Raw genomic sequence first — 24,189 nt, 5'->3', positions numbered from 1 at the left:
TGGACAGGCCCCCGTGTGCTCACAGCACGGAAAGGAAAGGAAGCAGCATCTGCAAAGGGGTCTGGTTAAGAGGCCAGGGCTGGGAGCGCGGGGGCTACCCACCACTCGGGCAGGACTGCTCACCATCCAGCCCCTCGTCCTGCCCCACCGTGGGGTGGCGCCCGCCCTGTGGACAGTCCCCCGGAGGGAGGGACACCAGTCTGGCCGATGACCCGTGGGGCATTTCCCAGCAGGAACGTCCAGTGCTTTCCGTGGGCTACAGTCCATAGGGTCGCCAAGAGTCGGACATGACTGAGTGACCAGCACGCAGGCCACAGAGACGGGAAAACTAAGGCCCAGAGCGATCCAGCGACCCGCCAGAGGTCACGCACTCAGCAGGCATGTGGACTCAGCTTCTTGTAACTCAGACAGCCTGGCTCTGAGGCTCTCTCCTTCCCTCCCTCATGGTGAGGTTCCTGGGGCCTGGGAGGGGGCCAGGAATTCAGCCCCCACCCCTTGCCGGCCCAGGACGTCTCGCCCCAGCCGCCGTCCACTCCTCGGGGCGCCGGCCCCGGCCTCTCCTCTGTCACCTCCCCTCTCCTCTTCACCTCACTGCTGAGCCAGAACCAAACACAACTCCAAGGAAGCTTAACGGGAAGAAGCGGGAAACTGGTCACAAACACCATTTTCCAAAAAACCGCTGCCGTGCTCTCCAGGCTGCAGGAGCGGGGGCTGGAGGCTGCGGGGAAAGCCCTGCATGGGGAGTCTAAGCCCCGGGCTCAGACGGCGGGACGTGGGGAGTCTGTCCAATCCCCGAGCACAGCTTCACTGTTGGTAAAACTGGAGAAAATACGGGCCGTGAAGGCTCTTGCAGCGGAAATGAAACGGGCAGTGTGCGAGCGGAGCACGGCCAGCAGGGGGCGCGCGCAGTGTCCCCAGGTGGGCCCCGAGGTGCCCTCGCCCACGGGCCGGTGGGCTGCTGCTCCTGGGTGGGCTCTGTCCCCGTGGAGGCGGAGGGCTGTGGTGTCACCCTGTGCTGACGCGTTCAGATGCCCGTCTCCCCTGGTGCCTGTGTGACCTGAGCTGCCCGGAGGCGTCATCATGGACCCGCAATGTCCCCCAGGGACCTGCTCCGGGTGCTCACACCTTCGGGTCATCCTTCTGACAAGCAGGGTTCTGGGGGCCTTCTCCCTCTGGGGTCTACCCCCCTCCGGGCTCCTGGGGGAGAGGCATTTCCTCCCCGTGGGAGGAAGCTCTCTTTCTGCCGCCTGGAGCCACTGGTCCACCTTGAGGAAGAGCCGGCCTGAGGCGGGAGTGAGCTGAGAGGAGGAGGAGCCAGGAGGGGGCACAGGGACAGCTTGTCAGTGTGCTGGACCCAGCCACGCCTGACGCCGTACCCAGGCTCTTCAACTTTTCTCTTACATGAGTTGATAACAGATTCTTTCAGCTTAAGCCTCTTTGGGTTTCTATCTCTTGCAAGCTGTAGTCCTTAGTAGTGTATTATTTTTACCAATTTGTAATGCCTGGAGTCAGAAGTCAATCTCAATGAGAGATCTCCAAAAGGTTACCCTTTCTCTCTGAGGTTAAAAGGATTTAAAAATTACATATTCCTGCTAGAGGGGACCCAGAGATCATTAACTCTCAACCTCTCACTCTTCTGTAGGATGAGACTAATCAAGAAACGGCACAGGGTCTCAGTCACTCACCACTTACTGACCGGCCCTGGTCCAGGCGTGTCCTGGACATTTATTCTGCAGGCAGGACGGGCGAGCTGGGGGCAGTGTCAGGATGAGGGCCCCCATCTCCTCACTCCCAGCCTGCAGCTTTTCCTTCTGGACCGTGGTCCTCAGGGCCAGAGCTCTGATAGGTGGAGTGACGGGCCCAGCATCACAGAGCCGGGGACCGGCAGAGGTGACCCTCAGACCTGCAGGTCTGATTTGGGAAGCACGCTGTTTTGGGGCAGTTTTCACACGAGTCTGAGTGTTTCCGGCTGAATGGTCTGGATGATGAAGCATCCGGCCGAGTGAATGGAAACCGCCCCCATTCAGCTTTATTTTCTGCAAGCCTGAGAGCAGCACTGCTCAAAGTCAGGAGGAACGCGTTACAAGGGCCCCTGGGCTGTGAGAGGCAGAGATTGGACGGCCAAGGGTACGTGGCAGCAGTGCCAGAAGCATGGCGTCCTCCTTCTAGAATGTTCTCTGCAGCGTAAAAACGGATGGCTGAGCAACGCTCTGGGGCTGAACATCCACCCGACCTGGGGTGGGGGGCGGGGAGCCAGGCCTCTTTCTGGCCTCTGCCTTCTGCATCCCTGACCGGAGGCCACCCAGGCACAGAAGCAGCCGATGGACGCCCTCCCGCCACTTGGGAGAAACACTTGGCCCGCCTGTGTTCACAGCAGCTCCACCACAACGCCCAAGAGGGGAGACAACTCAGGCGTCCACCGATGGACCGACAGCAAATGCGGCGTCTGCACGCAGAGGACAGTCCTCCCCCGTGGAAGGAACCCAGTCTGACAGCTGCTGCAGCTCGGGTGAGCCTGGGAAACACGCCGGGAGAGGGAAGCCGGGTAAAGGGGACAAACGCGGCTGCAGCCCGTGTCCATGGAGCACCCCAGACGGGAAGCAAGTCAGAGGCCGACAGGGCTGGGGGAGTGGGGCCTGCTGACGGTCTGGGGAGAAGCCGGGGCCAGGGCAGGCGGGCGGCGGTGAGCGTGCTCCCTGCCCCTGGGCTGGACGCTTGCCGGTGATTAAGACTGCACTTGTCGAGTCAGCTGTGTTTTACCATAAAACGAACACCAACCAGCCCAGACCCAGGACGCGAGCCGGAGGGGGGCAGCCATCCACGCTTGTCCCCTGGCTGCTACAGCCCTGGCGCTCTCGGGCCTCTCACCCTGGCTCCAGCCCTGTTCTCCGCACGCCTGCACGGGTCCCAGGACGCAGGCCCCGTCCTGAGCACCCGGCCCCGCCACTGGTCCTCTCCCTGGGGTGCAGGCGGGTCAGCCCAGCGGCAGGCGACGCCCCGCCAGGGTCCAGAGCCCCTGCTCTCACGGACATGCCGCGTCCGCCCCTGCCTGCGTGGGCTCTTCTGCGGCCAGGCCCACGCCCTCCTGGAGTGCCCGGCCCCCAGGCCGCCTGCTGCAAGCGCCCTCCACCCCTGCCGCGGACAGACTCCTGGGCAGAGGCCGGGGTGGCTCTGCCCTCTCCTGTGGCCTCACCTGGTTTATCCTCGTCTACGTGAAAATACCGTGTGACTCTTCCAGAAAAACCCTGCTAAGCCAGAGACCCTCAGTGCTGGCTCGTTTCTGACAATAACCTCTCCAAACTGCGCAGTCACCTGACGTGTCCTGTGGCTGGCCCAGAGAATACAGCCTTCGTCGCCCGAAAGCCTGAGTCCCCGTCCCCGGGGCATTCCAACCCCGTTCACCCTCCCGAGTCCGCACCCGCAGATTCATGCAGAACCCTTGGCCACGTGCCAGGATCAGAGGAGATGGCTGTCCGTGGGGCAGTGTGTGCCCGGAGGGAGGGGGGTTTTCTGTGGGGAGAGGGCAGGCGATGCCCTCTTTCCAGGGCAGTGGGGGGCTGGGAGAAGGCAACACTCAGATCTCAACGTGGGATATGACGTTTCCCTGTGCGTCAGCGCCACAGAGGGGACGGTCCTTAAAAACAAACCCAGGGGCCACGTTGAATCTGAAAGGGGGACTAACACGGATCCGTGCGGCTTTTGGAGGCGGGGAAGCAGCTGTTGCAGGCGGTCAGGCTGACTCAGGGCCGGGGCCAGAGCTCAGGCGCTGCTAGAGACAGTGGGTGACAAACGTCCCCCTTCCCGCACCCAGGGTCCCGCACTCCTGGATCCCCACGAGGGCAATAGCGTGGCTCTCCTAGAGAAGGTCCTGCTAAATCTGATGCCTCCAGACCTTGAATACCCCTGGGTCTCAAAAGCAAGCCTTGATCGCTCCTGGGGCCACCAGGACACCCAGCCCTTGACTGGAAGCCTCCTGAACCTCCATAACACAACCTCCGACGAGGGGAATGCTGCTGGCACCTGAGCTACGGGCGGGACTCACCGGCCTCGCCAACGAAGACCTCCACAGGCGCGCTGGCCGGGCCCTCACCGATGACATTGTAGGCCGTCAGAACCACTTCGTAGCGCCGGTATTTCTTCAGATCTGCAAGGGCGAGGGGACAGCGTCAGCAGGCAGGAGCCCTGCCCTTTCTTAGAAAGCTCCCTCCATGACCAGTGCCCCCTGGGGGGATGAAGGAGCTCTTTCTTGCAGAGAGAAGCCTGTGAGGGGCCGGCCACCCTCCGTCCGGCAGGGTCCCCTACTTGCCCGTGACCCTGGTGAGGCAATCACAGCCATCCTGCATTCGGGGCAAGGTGGCAACAAGCTCTTTGTCTAAGGGAGCGAGTCTAGGACACAGAGCCTGACCTGGGCCTGCCTTCTGGTCCGGAACCTCTCCTGGAGAGTAGGAGCAGATGGAGCAAGACCCTGGGGCCGCTCGACCACGTGGGCCACCCTTGACCCCCTTCTGTGAAGTGATGGTGGGAAGGCCTGGGGGTCGCATTCGCTGACCTCTGCAGAGGGGGCCCCTCTCTGGGAGGTACGGTTTGCAGGAACCATGCACTCAGGTGGTCAGATACATACATGGGGCCTTTGGAAAGCCATGTGACTGGGAGGACCTTCCAGAAAGTTCTGGCTTAAAAATCAGCTGTTCTCGCCACATCGAGTAGTACAGAGCTCGTGTGTGGCTGCCTGGCCTGCGTGATGGACTTGGCATCTCATGCCCTTTTCTTTCCAGGACGTGGCCATTCGGACCTCACAGGCCTTAGTTTGCTGACACAGACACATTTAATGGTCAAGATCCTGCCCCCATGGTCGAGCTCTGCTGCTGAGAAACCACCAGGCTAGCTTCGTCTCAACTCGGGGCCTTGTGTGATTGCCAGGAATCCACAGAGATGCACCGGAGTGGACGCCAGGGCGTGGCCAGGGGCCCCTTCCACACTTCATAACCCAAGACTGAAAGGCCTGGGTGGAGACCCGGGGAGGGAGCCCTCGTCACTGGGGCCGGGCCTTGCACTTGACTCTTCACCCGACCCCTTGGAGAGGCCACATGTGGGAGACGCCCGGCCCAGGAGGGACCCGGTGGACAGACAAGGAGACAGCGAGGGGGGAGGGGGCAGGCGAGCCGGCACACGATGGATGATGGGGAGCTTCGGGGGAGGGCACAGCTCCGTGAACCCCACCCTGGCTGCCGGGCTGGTCGGCTGCCCCGGGTGCTGGCCGGGGTGATGGGGATGAGCTGGCAGAGCGCCGGCACCCGCGGGGCCTGGCAGGGCCGGCTCTTCGCCCCTCCGTTACCTGCTCTCTGAACCAGCGACCTCTCTGCACTGGACTGAACTGCAGCTCGGCCCCTGAGCCTTGCACTCGGTCACTGAAACCCACCCCAGCCGGAACCCAAGGGGCAGCACTATGGTTTGATAAGGAGGAGGAGAGGCCAGGTGGACACGTGCTGGACACGTGCATGCGGTGGCCGCCCCCCACCCCGAGAGGAGGGAGACCCCGACACTGCAGCAAGCAGGACGCTAGGTGTAAAGCCAGCGGGCACACAGGGGCCCGTGCTGGGCGATCCCCCTGCTGTGACGTCCCTGGAGGGGTCGGGTTCACAGAGACAGGAAGTTGGGAGTGGGCGCCCGGGGTGGGGCTGGGGGAGGTGGGGGGAGGGCGTCAGTGTTTAACGGGGCAGAGTCTCGGGTGGGGGGTGAGAGGGTCCTGGAGGCAGGCGGTGGGGACGGCTGCAAGACAGTGTGTGCACGTAACAGTGGTGAAGACGGTGAATCCACAACTAAAAGGGGGGTTAAAAATAACCCGACAGAGTTAGAGAAGACAGCTGCCCTCTGACTTTGCCTCTGTCCCAAACTCTGAGAACAGCTGTTGGGAACCCCTGCCCAGCCTGTGTTTCTAGAAACTTCCTCCTGGTGGTTCTGGCCCATCACGAAGCAGCATTTTAGGGGGTCTGGGGGCGGGGTGGGGGGCTCCAGGAATGAGAGTCGGGAATGTGAGCTGGTCTGCACTCGGTCCGCCAAGAGGCTGAGGGCACTGCCCAGCTGCCCAGCTGCCCAGCTGCGCGCGGAGTCACTCACGTGTTAACTCGTAGGTCGTCTCGGTGGAGCTGCTGTTCACGGTCTTGAAGCTGCTCTGGGCTGTGAGGGGCAAGCAGACAGGCCGTCAGCGTGGGGGACAGCTGGCGCCAGGACGGGCCGCAGACGTGGAGGGGAGGCCTGGCCGGGAAGCCACTCCGCCTCCTGAGCGGCCACCACACAGCCGCCTGCTCACCGGGACCCCTGTGAAGCCTCCTGAACCAGCCAGGCCCCTGGCCCGCGACGGGGAGGGGGGGTCTCCCCTCTGATTAAACGGATCCAATTGGCATCCGGCAGGACGTAGTGCAAAGCGGCACTGGGGCCACGGGGCGACCGCGTCCGGTATGTGTTCAGGCCGGCGCCCCAGGCCGGCGGGACGACCAGTCGACAGTGAGCAGGTACACAGGCCCCGCGCACCCTCTCATTCCAGGGTCTGTGTGACTCAGCCCAGAGGGACAGTCACTGCTGGCCGGATCGCCAAGGGGCACCCAGGGAGATGCCGCAAGCGGGGGTCTCAGCGGAGCCGGGTCCTCCCCCGGTGGGGTCGGGGCCGAGCTGCAGCCCCTCGCCGACCCCAGAGGGGCGCCGGGGGCCGAGCACAGCGCGTGTGACCCTCAGGGAGATGCGAGGCCGGAGCAGGCCCAGGCAGAGCCGGACCCGGTGCCCTGGACGCCCTGCCCCGCTCCCAGCATGCGGGTGCCCGGGGCTCAGGCGTCTCCTCTGACGGTGCTGGGGGGCCAGGAGGGGGGCGCCTCTGGGCCTCCCCCCAGGGAGCGGGAGGGGAGAGTGGCTCGGGGCAGAGCACACAGAGACGAGCGGGGAGAGGGAGGCTGGGGCTCCACGGGCCCCAACACTCCCAGGCCCGCTCCGTGTGGGGCGGTGCCCCTGTCCCTGGAGGCCCGGCTCCCCCTCCTCCAGGGCACACAGGCCCCCATGGCTCAGCCCCCGCCCTGGCCGGCTGACCCCTGCCTTCCCCTCACCGAGCCGTGCTGGGCCCTGCGTCACCCTCTTTCCTTCACGTCCTCCGTGACATCCTTTTACCCTGACAACCCCCTCAGATGGCTCCTCCTCCAGGCAGCCTTCCTGGGTCCCCTTGCTGTGCCCTGGACCTTGCACACTGTTGGGGTGGTGGGGGGCGGAGCCGCACCCCTTCCGGCCCCCGCGGCTGTTCCCAGCAGACCTGGGGTGGGCAGATGTGGTGGTTATGGGAACCTCCCTGCTGTGGGGGGCGGGGGGCGGGAGGCTCACCGGTGAGCTCGGCCCGCAGAGCCGAGGGCGTCTTGAGCGTCTTGGATTCGGTGGCGGGGGCCGCCTCATACTCCAGCTCGCGGTAGTAGATCCGGTACCCCTGCAGGAGGCCGTTCAGGCTCTCATCCCTCGGGGGCTGCAAAGACAGCACGGTCAGGGGCCTGGCTGCGTGCTGGCGGCTGCGCGGGAAGGCGGGGAGCCACTGGTTCAAGACAACTGGAGGGTCCTCCGTTGTTGACAAGAGGACAGGCAGGGGCTCCGCTGATGAGGAGGAGTGAGGGGGTCTGGGGAAGGAACCCAGGCCTCCTGGTCCTGCGTGCGTGGACACGGGCGTGTCCAGCCCGGACGCCCGAGCCCCAGGATCGGGGCCGGAGACTGTGGCCCAGGTCACAGATGAAGAGGAAGCTGCTCGTTCCCGGCAGACCCAGAACCAAGGGGGCCGTGGATGCGGCCTGGCCCGGCGTCGTCCACCACTGACCCCACCCCGTCCCTCCAGTCCCTGACCCTCTGTCCACCCGGGCTTGTGGCCATCTCACTGGGACCCTCACTGACCCCTCTGCGTGCCAGGTGGCCCCCCCTCTGCCTGACAGGCCTAGGGCTAGAACATACCCTCCCACTAGCCGCTGCCACCTCAGCTGGTGTAAGAGTGGCCGACGGTGGGGCGGGTGCTCGCCTGACTCCTGAGAACCCAGCGGAGGGCAGCTGGCGGCTCACAGGTGGCTTGGAGACAAGGCCGGATGGTGCAGGAGTCTGAGCCTGTGTGTGTGAGCCCAGGACCTTGCAACCACTCCCCTCTGGGTACCGCCGCTGCTCGCGGAGGGCCCGGCCCGACCTCCCCTTCCCCTTTGGCTGGTTTCTGTTGATAAGTAAGCCTGGGGAGGGCGGCCCCAGCTGGGGGACAGGTCTGTCCGTGGAAGGAAAGCCATCCCCACTCCATGTGGAACCCCATTGAGGCCGCAGCCCTGACCCCGGTGCTGGGGGCTACGGGCTCTGCTCCCCTCTCTACGGGCCTCAGCAGGTCAGGACCGAACTTCCCAAACTGCAGCCAGACAGACGGACCAAGAGCGTCCTGGTGCCCGAGTGGATGCCACAGCCCCTGTAGGAAAGCTCCCCTGTTGTGGGTTGAACTGTGCCCCCCCAGGAGACATGCTGAGTCCTAACCACCGGTCCCCGCAAAGTGACTTCATCCAGATTCGGGTCTCTGCAGACGTAATCAGGTTAGGAAGAGGGCATGGGTGTAAGGGGACGCTCTAAGGCGATGGCTGGCTTCTCTGAGGGCAGTTCCATCCTATTTGCCCAAGTCTTTAATGCAGCAATCACACGTCTAGACACTGACCCCACATGAACACTCAGATGTGCGGAGTCCTGAGATCTAGAAACATGAGCTTGGGACTAACTCTCCCCGACCCCTCAGAACGCCAAGACCAATCCTCTCCAGGTCTTTTCAATGACACCGAGACAACAGGATGGCCTTCGAGCTTGAAGGGCGCGGACAGTAAGATCGCCTGCAAACAAATTGGCAGACTTGGGACTCGTGAACACCATCGGCTAATGTGATAACTGATTCACACGGGCACCTGAATGTTCAGCGTGATGGATCGTGAAGACAAAGCACATTTTAAGAGGCAATTTGGAATCTTGCAATTATTTAACAATTGCTGAGACTAGAAAAAAAGACCCAAAGAGTCTTATAAGATGAGGACATTTGGACACAGAAAGAATGTCACGTGAAGGCAGAGGTTGAGACTGAGGAAGCATCTAGAAGCCAAGGAGTGGTAAGGCCTGCCGCAGCTGCCAGAGGCCGGGAAGAGGCAGGCAGCAGGCTTCCCTGTGTCTGCAGAGTCAGCCGCCACCTTGACCTTGGACTCTGGCCTTTGGGACTGTGGGAGGACAGGGTGACGGGTTCCAGGCGCTCTGCTGTCCAAGCTCACACCCTTCAATTCTCAGTCCCTGAACCCAGGCGGCACCAGCTACCCGGATATTCAGGTAAGTCTGTTCTCCGTGACCTCTGGCTGCTCTCAGTCCCAAACTCGGGACCCCCGCGGGAGGGGATAGCGCTCTGCTCTCACACTCGCCAGTGGGCAGCGCACACAGCAAGGGCGCTTCCTCCCACGCCCACACACACTCGCGCACGAGCCGGAATCACGTTTTCACCAGCGAGAGCCCAGGGGTTTGCAGGGCAGGTCTGCCGCAGCCCCTGACACGCTCTTCCGCCACTTCCTGAGTCCTCCGTCCCCCCTACCCCGTCTGCCCGTGCATGAAAAGCACCATGGCTGGTCATTCTTCCCATCAGACACAGACACTCAAGCCTGGAAAACTGGAGTGGACTCGCCACGTCCTCAGGATCCACGTGCGTCCCTCTGATCAGAGGAGCCCAGCAAGCCCAACCAGACAACCCTGGATTGCCAAACATCACCTTCACAAACACTGAGAAACCAGACAAGTCGTGTGAGTCGCTTTACTGCCAGATTTTCTCTATTGTGGGGGTCTGGAACCGGATCCCCGATATTTCCAGGGTATCAGTGCTCGCTCCGCTTTCCTGACACCCACAGGTGGAGACATCTTTAAACTCACCTCACAGTTTTAGAACTAACAATATGAGAGTGAAGGTGGACCAGCTCAGACCCCTGCGTCGCCTGGATGGGCAGGGCAGGTGACCGGCCGGGAACACAGGAACCCCGAGGCACATGCCCGTCTGGCCGGGCCCCGAGCTGAACCATGACACCGACCACTTCCTCCAGCAGCGAGTCTGCTGCCCTCTGCCCCAACCGTTCCCAAAACGAGGTCTCAACCATCCAGAGCGCTAGGAATTCGGGTCAGGAAGGGAGGTGAGAACAGGGGTGAAACCTGGGGTCTGCCCCGGGGGGCAGGAGAGGGGCTCTGTTTCTTGTTGCAGTTTCTATTTTATTCTGCCCTTTTCTTTCCTACCGATTTCGGCGGACAAAACCTCCATCCTCTGCACTGGAGAGGCAGGAACACCCCTGAGGGGGGCATGCCCGGGCATGCTGGGCGGTCCCTATGCTTCCTGTCTAGCCCCGGCCCTGGGGCCGTTCAGCCCTGAGGACTGCAGCATTTCAGATCCTCTGATACACTTTTTTGTTTTAGATCCCTCCCCTTTGAGTTCATAGGATTGGTTCAGATAGCTTTAAGGATTTTTGTTTTGTGCGACCCTCTCCTATTTAAAAATTGGTTCCATGCGGTAAAGGCAGATGCAGTGCTTACTGCTAATCAGTGCCACTGGGGCTGGGGAGGGTCCACACAGATGGAGTCTGAGATCTCACGGTGAGCCGGAGGCAGAGCGGGACTTCCACTGCCATCATCCTGGGGCCTGAGCCCAGGACTTCCCACCTCTTCCGTTCCCTGGAGCCCAGAGCAGGGGTTCTCTCTGACGCCTGCTGGACTGAGCCCATGGCTCAGCAGGCACAGGAGGCCCTGGAGAACCAGATCCAGGCGCCTGCCCTTGAAGCCCAGCAGCTGTCACACCTGAGCCTGCATTCCTGCCGGACATGCCACCCAGATAATGACCTGACTGCCCTGACAGATGGGGGGGGACCGGCCATCCTGTGACCTCCCACCTCCCTCCGGCTGCTCCCCTCCTGTCTTCGCACTAATGTGTGTGGAGCTCACGGCAGGGAACGGAGGCTCTTCAACGTCCCCTTCACCTCTGGGTGCTCAGAGCCCGGCGCCGGAGCTGGTCCTCACAGACAGAGCGAGCGGTGAGAAAGGAACAAAGGCCAGGAGATGCCCCAGAGAGGCCAGGCCCCGCGTCCCCTCTGACCGGGGGCTGCACCACCACTCTTAGGAAGGCGCCCTGCACAGCCGAGTCTCCCCTCCCCGAGTCCACTGCACATGATGCAGTCTACCCCTTAGGACATTAATTTTGCTAGAAAACAGCCTCAAAATCCACTCAGAGAAAAGTTGGAAGAGGGGACCAGAGAGGAAATGCATGTGAGTGACAGACTGTGTGACCCGCTGCAGGTTTCAGAACAGCTTAAATGTGATCAATTCAGGGACATGAATGCCCAGTATGAGCTGTACTCAGTGTGAACACAGAGCCACTGCTGTCTAGAACATACGCACAAATCCTCAGATTCCAACAGCACTGGACCTGTGAAAGGCACAGACTGATCATCCCACTCAGTTCTGTTCAGTTAGTCACGTCTGACTCTGCGACCCCATGGACTGCAGCACGCCAGGCTTCCCTGTCCATTACCAACTCCCGGAGCTTGCTCAAACTCATGTCCATCGAGTCGGTGATGCCATCCAACCATCTCATTCTCTGTCTTCCCCGTCTCCTCCTGCCTTCAATCTTTCCCAGCATCAGGGTCTTTTCCAATGAGTTAGCTCTTCGCATCAGGTGGCCAAAGTATTGAAGTTTCAGCTTCAGTATTAGTCCTTCCAATGAATATTCAGGACTGATTTCCTTTAGGATGGACTGATTTGATCTCCTTGCAGTCCAAAGGACTCTCAAGAGTCTTCTCCAACACCACAGTTCAAAAGCATCAATTCTTTGGTGCTAAGCTTTCTTTATAGTCCAATTCTCACATGCACACATGACTACTGGAAAAACCATAGCTTTGACTAGATGGACTTTTTTCAGCAAAGTAATGTCTCTGGTTTTTAATATGCTGCCTAGGTTTGTCATAGCTTTTCTTCCAAGGAGTAAGCATCTTTTAATTTCAAGGCTGCAGTCACCATCTGCAGTGATTTTTTGGAGCCCAAGCAAATAGTCTGTCACTGTTTCCATTGTTTCTCCATCTATTTGCCATGAAGTGATGGGACTGGATGCCATGATCTTAGTTTTTTGAATGTTGAGTTTTGACTGTTGATCATCCTACTAAGAGGAATCAAATCTAATGGACAGCCCATTCAAATGGGTCAATGGCCTTAGAATTACAGGCAGTGCTTGTGTTTTTAAACAAATTACTAAAAAAAAGATTTACAGGTGAAACATTTTGTTTAGAATGCAAATCTATATATTTAAACGTTGTCCCTTTGTTCTCTTGGCTCTGATTTGGTAAATCACTCATAATTTTAATTATACTTCAATCTCCTGGCAGTTGACAGGCATTTATTTCCACAATGCATCATACTGACCACCTCCTGCTCAGGCTTCTTGCAATTAGTTTGTCCTGCTGGGCTCTGAAGGAGGACAGCTGACGGACAGGCAGGCCAGGCACCTTCTGTGCAGCTCTTGCCGCCTCACAGAGAGTCTGGGACTGAGCGCCTGCAGCCCAGGGGCCGGAGGCGGGAGGGGGGCTGACAGCCGGCGCTGCGTCCCCAGCTGCGTGTCGGGAGCGGCTGAGGTGCCGCAGCCCTGAGCTCGCCTGCCTGTGGGGCAGCCAGACCCATGTCTGAGACCAAGCACGTACCTGGCAGAATTCAGCAGCGCCTGGAAGACCATGTGCTCTTGGTCGACCGTGTTAGTGGAGAGTGGGAACTGGAAGTGCTTGGGACCTTGAGTTTCTATGTTGAATGTTCCCCACCTCCCACCAAAGACCCTGATGGAGGTCAGGGGTCTCACAGGCCTTGGATCAGAGACCTCACAGTGGCCTCAGAGGGACCTCGGAACCCCTATTTTTACAGAGGAGGAACCTGGGGCCAGAGAGGCCTCTGGGGTCAGAGTCTTGCTACAGCAAACTGGCCCGCAGGCCGAGGCCAGGCCTGTCCCTCTCCCGAGGCCCCGAGGGCCACTCAGCCGTGGCTCCCCCGGGACAGCCATCAGAGCCCAGCTGAGGCCTCCTGGGTCCCCATCCAGTCTCAGCACTCCGGGGGAGGCTGGAGAGTGCGAATGCCTTAGCAGTGAGCTCCCAGTTCACCAGAAGACACTTGGAAATGTGTTTTGTTCACATTCAAAGGTTCCCATTACCCCAAGGGGCTGCCACTTAGCAACGGAGAAGAGAGGAAATGGCCTGGGATGACTCGGCCACCAGACGGGCTGTGTGCTGGCGCCCAGCTGACCATCCTGCTGACCCCCCACCCCGCTCAACACCCCGAGCTCCGGTTCACTCTGCAGGTCACCACGGCGCTGGACTTCCCACCTGGGAGGTCACACTCACACCACGGCCCTGCACGGTGTACCAGCCGTCCTCTCCAGCCCGACCCAGGGTCGGGCGGGTGCCGGCTGAGCTCGCTGCTGCAGGAGCGGGGTTCACAGAGCACCGTGGGGTCCCCGGGCCTTACCTGCCACTGGATCAGAACAGACGAGGTGGTGCGCGGCGTCACAGACACGGAGCGTGGGGGCTCCCCAGGGACTGGAAGCAAGAGGGAAGCAGTAGCGGTTAGACGTGGAGCTCGGGCCAGCGCTCCCGGGCCTGGTCCCTGCCCGCTCTCAACCAGCCAGCACGCGGCTCCCTCCTCTCTATGGAAGCCCTTCCCCTGCCTGCCAGCCTGTGTCCAGGAGAGAAGGACCTCATCCTGGACCACCTCCCCGACCTCACCTCCCATGGACCCGCCCCACTGGACGCACGCAGAGTCTGGGTCTCTCCACAGCCGAGGCGCCCGGACAGCTCCTGCAGTTCCCTGCACTCCTCGGGGGTCACCCCCCAGAGAAGGAGGGGCATCATTCTTTTGGGGTACGTGGGTCAGAGTGACTTCTGAACAGGACAAGTGGCCAAGCCAGGCCCAGGGCCCTTGGCTTTAAACATGGACATGACTGTCAGGAAAGGGGGCAGGCTTCGGGGGCTGGGGAGACCTCTGGCCCAGCCTGGGTCCCGGTCCAGCTCTGTGTTGCTCCGGTTTGACCCTGCCCTGCTCTCCAGCAGGCCGCGCCCCATCCTCTGCCACGTCTGCCCCCGCCGGGCCTGGGCGGCCCGTCCCCAGCAGACGCACTGGCCTTCTCACGGCGGCCCCACCGTGACACCCTGAGACCTGACGTAGAGTCAGTGTTCAGAAACGGGCTTTGAGCAGAAGGGTTTAGGGCTTCTCCCCACCCGCCTCATGTGTGCGCCCAGCACACGCAGCCTGCTCCCCGCTCCGAATCAGCTGCTCCGAGAGACCCCCTGCACCCTGCAGGCCTCCCTGTCCTCCGGGCCCAGACCAGGGACAGGCCCATGTTGGCCATGCTCCAGGCGCCCTGCCCCAGGGGCAGCTCTCTACCCTGCCCCTTCCGTCTCTGGCTATTCCAGCTTAAGGCCCTGACCCAGAGTTCCTGACCACGTGGGGCAGGCTCAGCACTCTCAGGATAAGAAACCCTTTCCCGGCAAACCATCTGCGCTCTCCCAAGCCCCTCCCCAGCCCTGGGCCCCCAGCCCTGGGGTCAGCCTGGTCTGTCGGTCTCCCCTGAGAGCTGGACTTAGAGACACAGGATGAAATCACAAGGCCAACCCACTGCAAAGAGAAACTGCAGTCTCAGAAAGGAAGATGAAGAAGTAATTTGAATATGAAAGGGGTGGGAGAGGCAGGGGAGTGGGCGGGTGCCCCTCTCCCACAGATCAGCTGCTGGGTTTTTTCCTTGTAAGAACTAGCACTCAGGCAAGGCGTTAAGGCAGGAATAACATGGGCACCACAGGGGGCAAGCTCCCTTCTCCAGAGCCAGGCCCGCCCTTCCTCCCCGGCCTCCCGCCAACATGGGGGGCCGGGCACCTCGCTGGTCAGGATCGCGGGGCCCTGGCGGCCTCGGGCAGCAGGCACTGACCTCGGCGAGTTCAAGAGCTAGCAAGGCCCCCGGCCCCTCAGCTGGTCCCTCAGGGCTGGAGGTCCCGACAGCCCGGGCTGCAGAAGAGCAGAGGTGAAGCCCGGCAGCCTGTGCCATCGTGGGGATGGGCTGGTTAAAGGGGGAGCTCTGGGCGGGCCTGGGGACTGTCACAAAGCACCGCCCGGTGAGCTAAGGGTCCAATCCGCCACCTGGGCTCCGAGCCTCAGCATTGTCACGCAGTGACCATACTTGGTCCCGAGCACCTGCCTGTCTGCTGGGTGGACCTGAGGACCCCGCCTCCCTGTCCTTCTGGGCCTGGTCTGACTGCCGATGGTCAAACTCACAAGGGATCTTCAGGCCCAACTCCTCTGAGCAGAACCGAGCGGGGGTTGGGGGGGCACCTGGAGCTTTCAGGGGGTCTCTCTGCCGTCACTTCACTGTGCATTTGTCAAGTGGCAAAACCAGGGTGGCTCGTGAATGAGAAAAATGGGGAAAAGCTCTTATAACCCAGCTACCCCACGGCATCTATCTTTAATGACCCTATAAATTATTCAGTGTCAGGGATGCTAATGGATCGTCTGGTTTGGAAGCCAATCAAAGAAACGTCCCTCCATTTGGAAGCCCTTGAAGTCTGATTTACGGCCCTGGGCTGTGCAGGGGCGCCCGGCTTCTGCTGCTAATTGAACCCCACCGCCCATGGCCGCTCCCCACACTCCCTCGGGTGACCCCTTCCTGGATCAAGGCAGGAGCAGGCCTCTCTAGGAGCTGGGGTTTCGGGGTGCACAGGCAGCCGCGGGAAGCAGGCCTCGTTGCTCACCATCCTGCAGCGTGGTGACCGCCTCCGTCTCGGCGCTGAAGTCGCTGTCTCCAATGTCGTTGGTGGCCTTCAGACGCAGCTTGTAGGAGGTGAAGGGCCTCAGCCTGAAATGGAAGAGACCTGTGACCGCGGAGCCCCTCCCCTGCCAGGGGGGCCCCCACAAGGTGGGGCGTTCTGGGGCTGCGTCCCCTAGGCAGCAGTGAGCTGGTCCGGGACTGCTGGGGAGCAGCCCCCAGCCCCCAGTGCTGGCTTGACGATCAGTCTAGGGGAACAGGAGATTCAGGGAGGGGGCGGAGGGGGAGCAGAACTCCCGGTGGGGATGGAGCTTAGGCTCAGGGCTCCTGGGGGAGGAAGCCACCTCCTGTAATTAGAGACACTCCGTGCACAAATCCCTGCTCTCTGAGGAGCTGGAGGATTCCTCCAGAGGCGCTAATTACCTCTGAGCTCCTGTCCCGCTCCCCTCCTTGCGCTCCCCCAGGTCTCCCGCAGGCAGCTCCCGTGACCTGGGGCTCTAGGCTGTGCCCCTGGCCTCTTCCCTCCCTGACTGAGCCAGCCAGGGTACCAGCGTGACCCCCTCTAACCCCCAGGGCAGCTCTGTGGGGTGGAGCCATCAGGATTCCCAGGTCACGAGGAGGGGACAGAGGCCCCTGCCCTCTGCAGAGACTGGTCAATGGCTGGGGTGGGAAGAGGAGTCTCCTTTTAAACAAACCTAAGTAAAACCTAAGTAAGACCAAGACGATGTCGACTGCCCACATGATACGATGTCCCCCAAGACGATGTCGACTGCCCACATGATACGATGTCCCCCAAGACGATGTCGACTGCCCACATGATACGATGTCCCCCAAGACGAAGTCGACTGCCCACATGATACGATGTCCCCCCCTCGGCCCACGGATGAGACTTTGGGGACGCGAGTGCACTTCTGGCGCCACCGCTCTGGGCTTCCTCTCTCCCTTCCATCCATCTGTTCATCCTCCACCCACCCACCCAAATGGTCCGGATCCATGGGGTCTCGTGTGCCCAGTGCGGAGCCACACCGACAACTAAGGCTTCAGACGAACTCGTCTGTACTGAGGACACACAAACCTTCACCAAGTCCCCGGGGACACTTCCTGCTCACCCCATTCAGCACCGGCTGCTACTCCTGCTCGTGGGGAGCCGACGAGGACCCCGCCTGCCCCTTCCCTCTGCCTCAGGCGGTGGCCCCGTCATCCTCTCTGTTTCCTGGGCCCAAACATCCCGGGTGACTCTAGGCGCCCCCTCCCCGTCCCTTATCCAGACCATCTCCAGGTTCCCTCACCTTGGTCTAAGCACAGCCCTCCTGCCTCAAACCAACCCTGCCTTCTCAATTCCCATCTGACCTGTAAACCAGTGGTTTTCAAACTGAGGACCAAGGAACCCCTGAAACTCTAAGGAACCCTCTGGGCATCCAGGGTCTCCGCTCCCCCTGCGTCAACCAGCAGCAGCTCCTCATCCATCTGGTTGGTAATCGCTTCTGGGAAACACTTCGTTTAGAGGAAGGAATCTGCTATCTTGAAACACCGAGGATCGTTTTTGGAAGCCGTGATCAGAAAGCTTCCCCCTCCCTCTGTTTTCATATCTCCTCCTGCGTGAGACCTTCTCCTGTGCGAGACCTGCGGCGGCGCTCCGTGAGCTCACACCCGCAGGGATGCTCCTGCGCCGCCGGCCGGGCCTGGTGCCAGCGGCGCTGAGTGAACACTGGCCGGAGGGACGAACGCGGGGGGACGTTATCTGTCCTGGAAGTTTCTCGGGAGGGTTGGAAAGAGGATGCGTGAAAGTCAGCACAAGCTGGGGACGTGGCGGGGGCCCCGGAAGTGACCCCTGTGTTCAGACGCAGCACTTCCATTGCCTGTGCGTGCTTCATCGCTCAGTCGTGTCAGACTCTTCGTGACCCCGTGGACCGTGTCTAGCGCACTGCTGTCCGGAACACGGTAGTGCACGTGACTTACTACATGACATTTAGCGTTTCACCGCTCTCTAAGGATTTTGGGAACTGAGGCCAAAGATCAAGCTCTTTGAAGACCAGCCTTTCTTTCCTGAACTCTGGGGTCTCAGGGAGTCGGGGGCACATCCCAGGGGCAGTGAAGGATGACCGACGGCTGGGTGAGTGGGCCTGGGTCCGAGACGGACGGGCTGGGGCCAGGGGACCGGGAATCAGAGGTCCCAGCCTCACCCCGTGCTGAGCAGGCTCCCCTCCTCCACAGGACCCACGACTCTCCTTGGGGGTCACTGAGCTGCAGGACTTCCTGTCTCAGCAGGAAAGCCCTGCCAGGCACCTGGAAACAGGCACAGACAGAGCGACTCAGAAGCCATGAAGGGAGCGGTCAGCTCATTGCCCTGGAGAGGTGACCATGGTTACCAAGCCTGGTCTCCATCCTCTGATGGCTCCTCTGGACGACTGGTCTCCCCTCTACCCCGAGCACTTGTCCTCCTCACCACCTCCCTCCTGCCCCCTCACTCCCGCCGCGCTCCCTGCTGAGTAGAACAAAACTTCCAGGAACAAACCCTCCGATTTCCCCCAGCTCTGCTCTAGTTCACTCCCCCAGGCCTCCTCCAGCCTCTCTGCTTCCGATTCCGGCCCCACCTCTCCTAACTGGGGCACCTCGTTTAATTTCTCTGGAGTCTCACTCGGCTCATCTATGGAAATGGAGGCGATGGTGTCTGCACTCCCAGGGGGAGTTCTGTTGCACAGCCTGCTTCGAGGAGTCTGGTCACACAGCAGGTGCTTAATAAACGTGCCTTTCTCTTTCCCGTCTCCCTATAGGCTGCTGGAGAGGGCGCGTTCAGAGGAGCAGCAGGGCCCACGGTCTCCGGGCACAGCAGCCGTCACTGCCCTTTCCCGAGGGACACCCAGGACGTCCACGTGCTGTGTCCTCGGGGCCCTTCCCCTCACTGAGTCACATTTCCATGGGACACGACTACCCCAGAAGCGGTGACACTGGAATCCGTCCCCCAGGCCCAAGCCCTCCCCCAGTGCCTGGGACCCACAGCCCCCAGACGGAGGTACGGGCACACGGTTTAGGTGGTTACACTTTTTCTTTTAAACTTCTGTTTACATGTTTTATGACTTTTGGCCACTAGCGGACTTCACACAACTGGCATAAGTAAAAAATGTAAAATGGATGTTCAAAAAAAAGGAAAAAGAAGTTGTCGGGACCCTGAAGGAGGAGGGAAGATTACACGGTGGTATGAAACACTCCTTCCTGGGGGTTCTGCCCCTGATATGCTTCCAGCTGATGGGGAGGAAGCAGGTGTCCCGGTTCTGGCCCATTAGGAAGCTGGCAACACTCTCTCCCACCAGATTCACCCGTCAGTCCTGACACTCGGACCTCTCCATTCCCACGGGGAGCCCCCAGCAGACCACCGCTCTGATTCCAGGAGGTTCCATGACAGGAGGGGCGGCCGGGTTTTATGGTCCTTCTTTCCGACCCTTACACGAGGAGCGGGAGCTATTTACACCCAGGGGCACATCCTAATTAGGCTGAACGCGGGGGCACCGGGGTGGGGTGTGCCAGGTAAGCAGGGCTGAGGGGAAGGACAGAGGTGAGGCCAGGCACCACCCCGGGCCACCCTGGACCACCCTGGACCACCGCCAACCCTGCAGCCCAGGGCTTCTGTCCGGGGGGGACCTGAGGACGCAGGGCCCGAGGTCACCCCCCAGGCCTGCCTGTCTAGACAGTTCCATCTGGAGGAACCTGGCAGGCGACTTAACGCCCCAGCCCTCACCTCCCCCACCACGAAGCGGGTGCGGCCCAGACAAGAGGCTGGGGTGGGATCAGGACAAAGTGAGTCCAGGGCCTCCCTTCCACCCAGGGGTCACCAAACGGCTGGCTCGGGAGGGGGGCCCTGCTCCTGCCGTCAGCCGTCACCGCGGAGCCAGGGACGGCAGCAGGCGGAAGAGGTGTGCCTTGCTGACCCGAGGCCGGAGCACAGAGGAGGGTCGTCTCCCTGGCTGTGACACTGGCCTGTGAGGCGGTGCCACGGGCAGGCTGGGCCGCCATCTGCCTTGGGGACTACAGGGCCTCCGCCCCCGCCACCTCGTCAGCCCCTGGGGCTCGGGGGCAGCCAGCGGGGGGGACAGAGCTCGGAAGGACAGGCAGGAAGAGGCCGCGGTGGGCCTTGAGGGCCGACCGGGGGCTGACGCGGGCTCGCAGTGTGGGTCTCCCTGCCCCACGCAGACCCCTACTGGGAGGGCAGGAGCCGGGGCGGGGGTGGGGGGGAGTGATGGGCAGGGCCCCCAGGGGCAGGGCAGGGTCCTCCCCGCCCTCTTGGTACCTTTCGACGACACAGGCCGTGGCCTCGTGGCTGACGGACGAGGAGTAGGTCTGCCACTGGCCCCCGGGGAGCTCGCGCAGCTGCAGCGTGAAGTACCGGATCGGGGAGGCGCCGTCGCTGCCGGGCACCCACCGCAGACACAGGCTGCGAGCCGTCACGTCGGCCTGGGGCACCTGGAGCTCCCTGGGGGGCGCGGGCCGCTCTGCGACCAAGAGAGGACGCCAGGTCAGGGACAGGGGCACCCCAAGCGGCTCCGGGCGGGGCTCGGCGGCTGCCTGGGGCGCTGGCTGCCTGGCTCAGATGGCCGGCGGGCCGGGCCGTCATCCACAGCGATGTGAGGGTCCCGGACTCTGGCTGGACCTGACTGGAGACCCCTGTTTAGTCCCAGACACTCCACCCTCAGAGCAGAAACAAGCAGACTGGAAGGGGCCTGTCCACGCTCCCCGTGGGCACCGCCAGGGCGGGAATCTCTAGAGACGCCTGGGAGCTGCCAGCCCTCCAGGTCCCTTCGGATGCTCTCCCTCTTTCTGATTCCGGGTCAGCGCCTCTTTAACACTGGTTTGCTCTCCCTGAACGTCAACCTGGGCCTGAGACCATAAAGGTTGTGGAGTGGGCTGCCTGGGGGCCGCGCTGAGCCTCTGGGGTAGTGACTGGGATGCAGGGAGCAGGGCCGGGACCTCGCGTCTGCGCAGGGGTCACTCGCCTGTCATCCGGGCTCCTTATGCCATCGACGTCAACAGAGAAGCCCCGCAGGGCAGGAGTAACTGTTGAACTGCATCATGAAGAGTGCGGGTTCTGATCAGGACGTGTGGGGTGAAATGACGCTGCAGCTGATGGCCGGCCCCACGGGGATGGCCACGAGGGGCCCGGATCTAACTCCCCTCCCTGAGGCCCACGCTGCGGCCCGAGAGCCCGAGTCCAGGCCCCTCCTGGGTGCACGGGAAGGGGCCCGGCTCTCCTGGGCCCCCGCTGGGCCACGGGGGCTGTGGGATGGGGGGCTGCAGGGAGGCAGGGGCACTTGCGGGGCTGGGGAACAGGGCTGCCCCCGAGAGAGTTCACGTCTGAACCTCCTCTCGGACTCAGTTAAGTCACAGCAAAACTTGAGCAAACCTGTTTCCTGCTCCTTCAGAAGGGGCTGCGTGGGCTCTGAGGAGGAAGGCAAGAACCAGGGCCGGGGGCTCTCAGTCACCTTGTGGTGGGGGGTACTCAGCTCTGCGGGCTCCCTGTGCTGGAAGGTGGGCCTAACTGCTTCCTGGGTGGAGCGGGGAGGAGACGGCAGGGGGCTCTGGCATCTCTGGTGGGCAGAAGGGGGAGGGGAGGAGGGGAAGAGGGGGGAGGGGGAGGGGAGGAGGGGGAAGGGGAGGGGAGGGGGAGGGGGGAGGGGAGGGGGAGGGGGGAGGGGGAGGGGAGGAGGGGGGGAAGGGGCAATCAGCTGCAGCTTCATTTCACCCCGCACGTCCTGATCAGAACCCGCACTCTTCATGACGCACAGTTCAACAGTTATTCCTGCCCCGTGGGGCTTCTCTGTTGAAGTCAATAGGGTGAGGAGGCCAGGCCATGGGGAAGGGGGAGGAGGGGCGGTCTCTCTCTTTGAACCCCAATCAGGGCTGAGGACGCACGCCTGTGGCGAGTGCCAGGCTGTGTGGACCAGCTGTGCGTCCAGCTCCAGGAAGGACTCGGGAGGTGCTTAATAAACTCGCAGTTTGCGCAGCCACCCCCACCCCCCCCAGGCACACCGAGGGGCCTCTCTCCCCCTCACTGGCCGACACTGAATTGGGCCTCGGGGTCTCACCTCTCTTCTCGGTGGTGATGACCGTGGCCTCCAGCGGCTCCCCCCAGCCCTGCCTGGTCTTGGCCGACAGCCGGAAGACGTACGAGGACTCCGGGGCCAGCTCGGTGGCCGTGAACTGCCTCACGGTGGCGCCAACCTCCACGGCGGTGAAGGTGTTGGGGCTGCTGCTGGCCAGGCGGTAGGCGATCTGGTAGCCTGGGGGGGTGGGCAGGGCATGAAGACCGCTGGTCAGCCGTCCCCCCCTCACCGGGAAGCCCCCAGCCCCTACCCGGACACCACCGAGCCCCGGGTTTCTGCGCTGTCTCCCTCTCCCGGGCCGGTGTCTGAGCTGCAGGCCGGGCCCTTGAGAGGGAAGCCAGGCCCAGGGATGAAGGGGGCCTCGGGGCGCTAGGCCCCCCTCCATCCTTTGCGGAACTCGACGTGAGCACAGCTTCCTCCTCCCTGTGCCCCCCGGCACCCAGGACGCTCAGGAGCAGCACAGAGGGCGGCTGCCTTCTCTGCCCCCCGCCCCCACCTTCTAGCAGCTCTGCCCTCGACCCCCAAGGGTCTCCCCGCCTGGAGCGCCCTTCTCCCCGGAGCAGGCTGCCCTGGAGGCACTCACGCCTGTGCTCAGATCCTGTGTGTCTGCTGTCTGTCTCCACACCCCTCTTCCTCCTGCCAGCCCAGCGCTCCTGCTCTCCAGAAGCCCCACCCCTGTGGCTCTGAGCAGGTGGGGTGGGGGGCTTCCCCAGAGACAGCTCTCTCCGCTGTCAAGGAAGCCGGAGGGGGTGTGCACATCAGCTCTGGGTGGGCCCTTGGCTCAGACCGTCTCTCCGAGCGCCCTGATCATCAAGAGTCCATGGCTGCTCGAGGTCATGTCATTAAGGACCAGGCCTCCCTGAAGACCAGGCCCTGCCGGTCCCTCCGCCGGAGTCTAAAGAGGCAGAGGACTTGCAGACCCAGCTCTGAGACACCTGGACACCTGGTGTCCGGAAAAGGAGAGCGACGTGGTCAGCGTGCCCACCTGGGCGGAGCCCCCCTCCTGCACGCCCGGCAGTGTGCCCCCCTTGCTGGGAGCACCAGCCTCCCCCTTGCTCTCTCAGCCACCCCCCCCCCCCGCCTGTCACACCGTCCTGATCAGTTACGTCATTGCTCTGTCTCTCCCCATTATACTCTTCTGTATTAGCCCCCAGCTCTGCCCTGAAGCTCACCCACTGCTACAGAGTGATGTAAACCTGCCTTCCTGCACCAGCTCTAACCTCAGGACTTCTACTCCAGCTTTCATGTGTTGTATTATTATTTGTATGTTGTCGGGATTTGCAAGGAAACTGTGGCGCAGGGCGGGGCCCGTGTTCAGAAGATTTCGAAGGGCGCCCGGGGAGATCAGATGCGGGGGCAGCGCCATCCACGCGGGCATGTGGTTCATCCACAGAAGCTACAGTGGGTCTCACAGGGGACTGGCCAGGGCCCTGACAATGACCCCTGTGTCCACCTGGCCACCGGAGGAAAATCAGCCTGTGCCCCATGCGAAAGTAGCTGAACTACGGCAAGGAATTAAGGAAAGGTATTCTGCAAAGACAAACCGAACTTTACGACCAAGTGCAAAGACTACAGAGGCAGACACAGACCACCAACAAGATCATGATCAAACATAGTATTTTAAAGACCTCGAGAAGGAGGCGTGTCCCCAGGGTGAGTGAGCTCGGCCATTGAAGAAACACCACGCCTCGTGAAGAAGGGACCCCAACCCTACCCTCTGCCCCCAGAGAGGCAGAAAGTAACTGCATTAAAACCAGGCGAACATCTGCACTTCTGGGGCTGGGGCCCTGCGTGTGTGCACACCGAATTTCTGGGCAGATTTGAGCTGACCAGGTTCCTTTTCAGATTGTGAGCAGGCACGACTATACCTGAGACAGCTGGGAGGGGCAGAGACCACTTGACCAGCACCTCCTGGGCACGGGGAGCCCCAGGGGGGCATGGCCGTGCAATTAACACGGGGCATCCCAGGGGTGCCCCACCCCTGACGGCGCCCACCAGCCAGCGGTCAGTCCCTTAACGTGTCCCTTTGGGTTTCGGAGAGTCACATGTGATGAAGACTCCTTGATCATTCAAATCACCTTCTGCCTGGTGAGTCTGAATTAACGAGGATTCAGACGTGGTTGCCGATGTGCTTTTGTTATCGTGTGTTCTTGATCACGTTTCACCTCTGCTCAGATTATCTGCTGTTGGAGTTAAAATCCTGGGGTGAAACCAAGATTTTGTTCAAAGGCAGGTCTCTGTGAGCTGTGATCCGGGGATTAAACA

At 61.7% G+C, this 24,189-nt stretch overlaps 1 protein-coding gene across 13 annotated transcripts in view; it reads right to left on the bottom strand.

The window, feature by feature from the left end:
• The window catches only part of SDK1 (sidekick cell adhesion molecule 1), an 840,913-nt gene that overhangs the window by 153,442 nt on the left and 663,282 nt on the right, over positions 1 to 24,189 (bottom strand). For all 13 annotated transcript variants that reach the window (XR_014072185.1, XR_014072186.1, XM_081552683.1 and 10 more), the window contains 7 exons: positions 21,907 to 22,101; positions 20,115 to 20,316; positions 15,816 to 15,919; positions 13,546 to 13,616; positions 7,363 to 7,498; positions 6,118 to 6,177; positions 4,043 to 4,144 (listed from right to left, as the gene is read on the bottom strand). Coding sequence is in view for 11 of the 13 variants with exons in the window: in XM_081552683.1 (XP_081408809.1) it covers positions 4,043 to 4,144; positions 6,118 to 6,177; positions 7,363 to 7,498; positions 13,546 to 13,616; positions 15,816 to 15,919; positions 20,115 to 20,316; positions 21,907 to 22,101 (870 nt within the window). In the remaining 2 variants the exon portion in view is untranslated. The remainder of the gene's footprint in view (positions 1 to 4,042; positions 4,145 to 6,117; positions 6,178 to 7,362; positions 7,499 to 13,545; positions 13,617 to 15,815; positions 15,920 to 20,114; positions 20,317 to 21,906; positions 22,102 to 24,189) is intronic.

Source organism: Giraffa tippelskirchi, chromosome 13 (assembly GCF_054371585.1).
Source record: "Giraffa tippelskirchi isolate mGirTip1 chromosome 13, T2T-mGirTip1v1.2.pri, whole genome shotgun sequence".
Taxonomy (NCBI): domain Eukaryota; kingdom Metazoa; phylum Chordata; class Mammalia; order Artiodactyla; family Giraffidae; genus Giraffa; species Giraffa tippelskirchi.
This window is presented reverse-complemented; position numbering and strand designations above follow the sequence as displayed.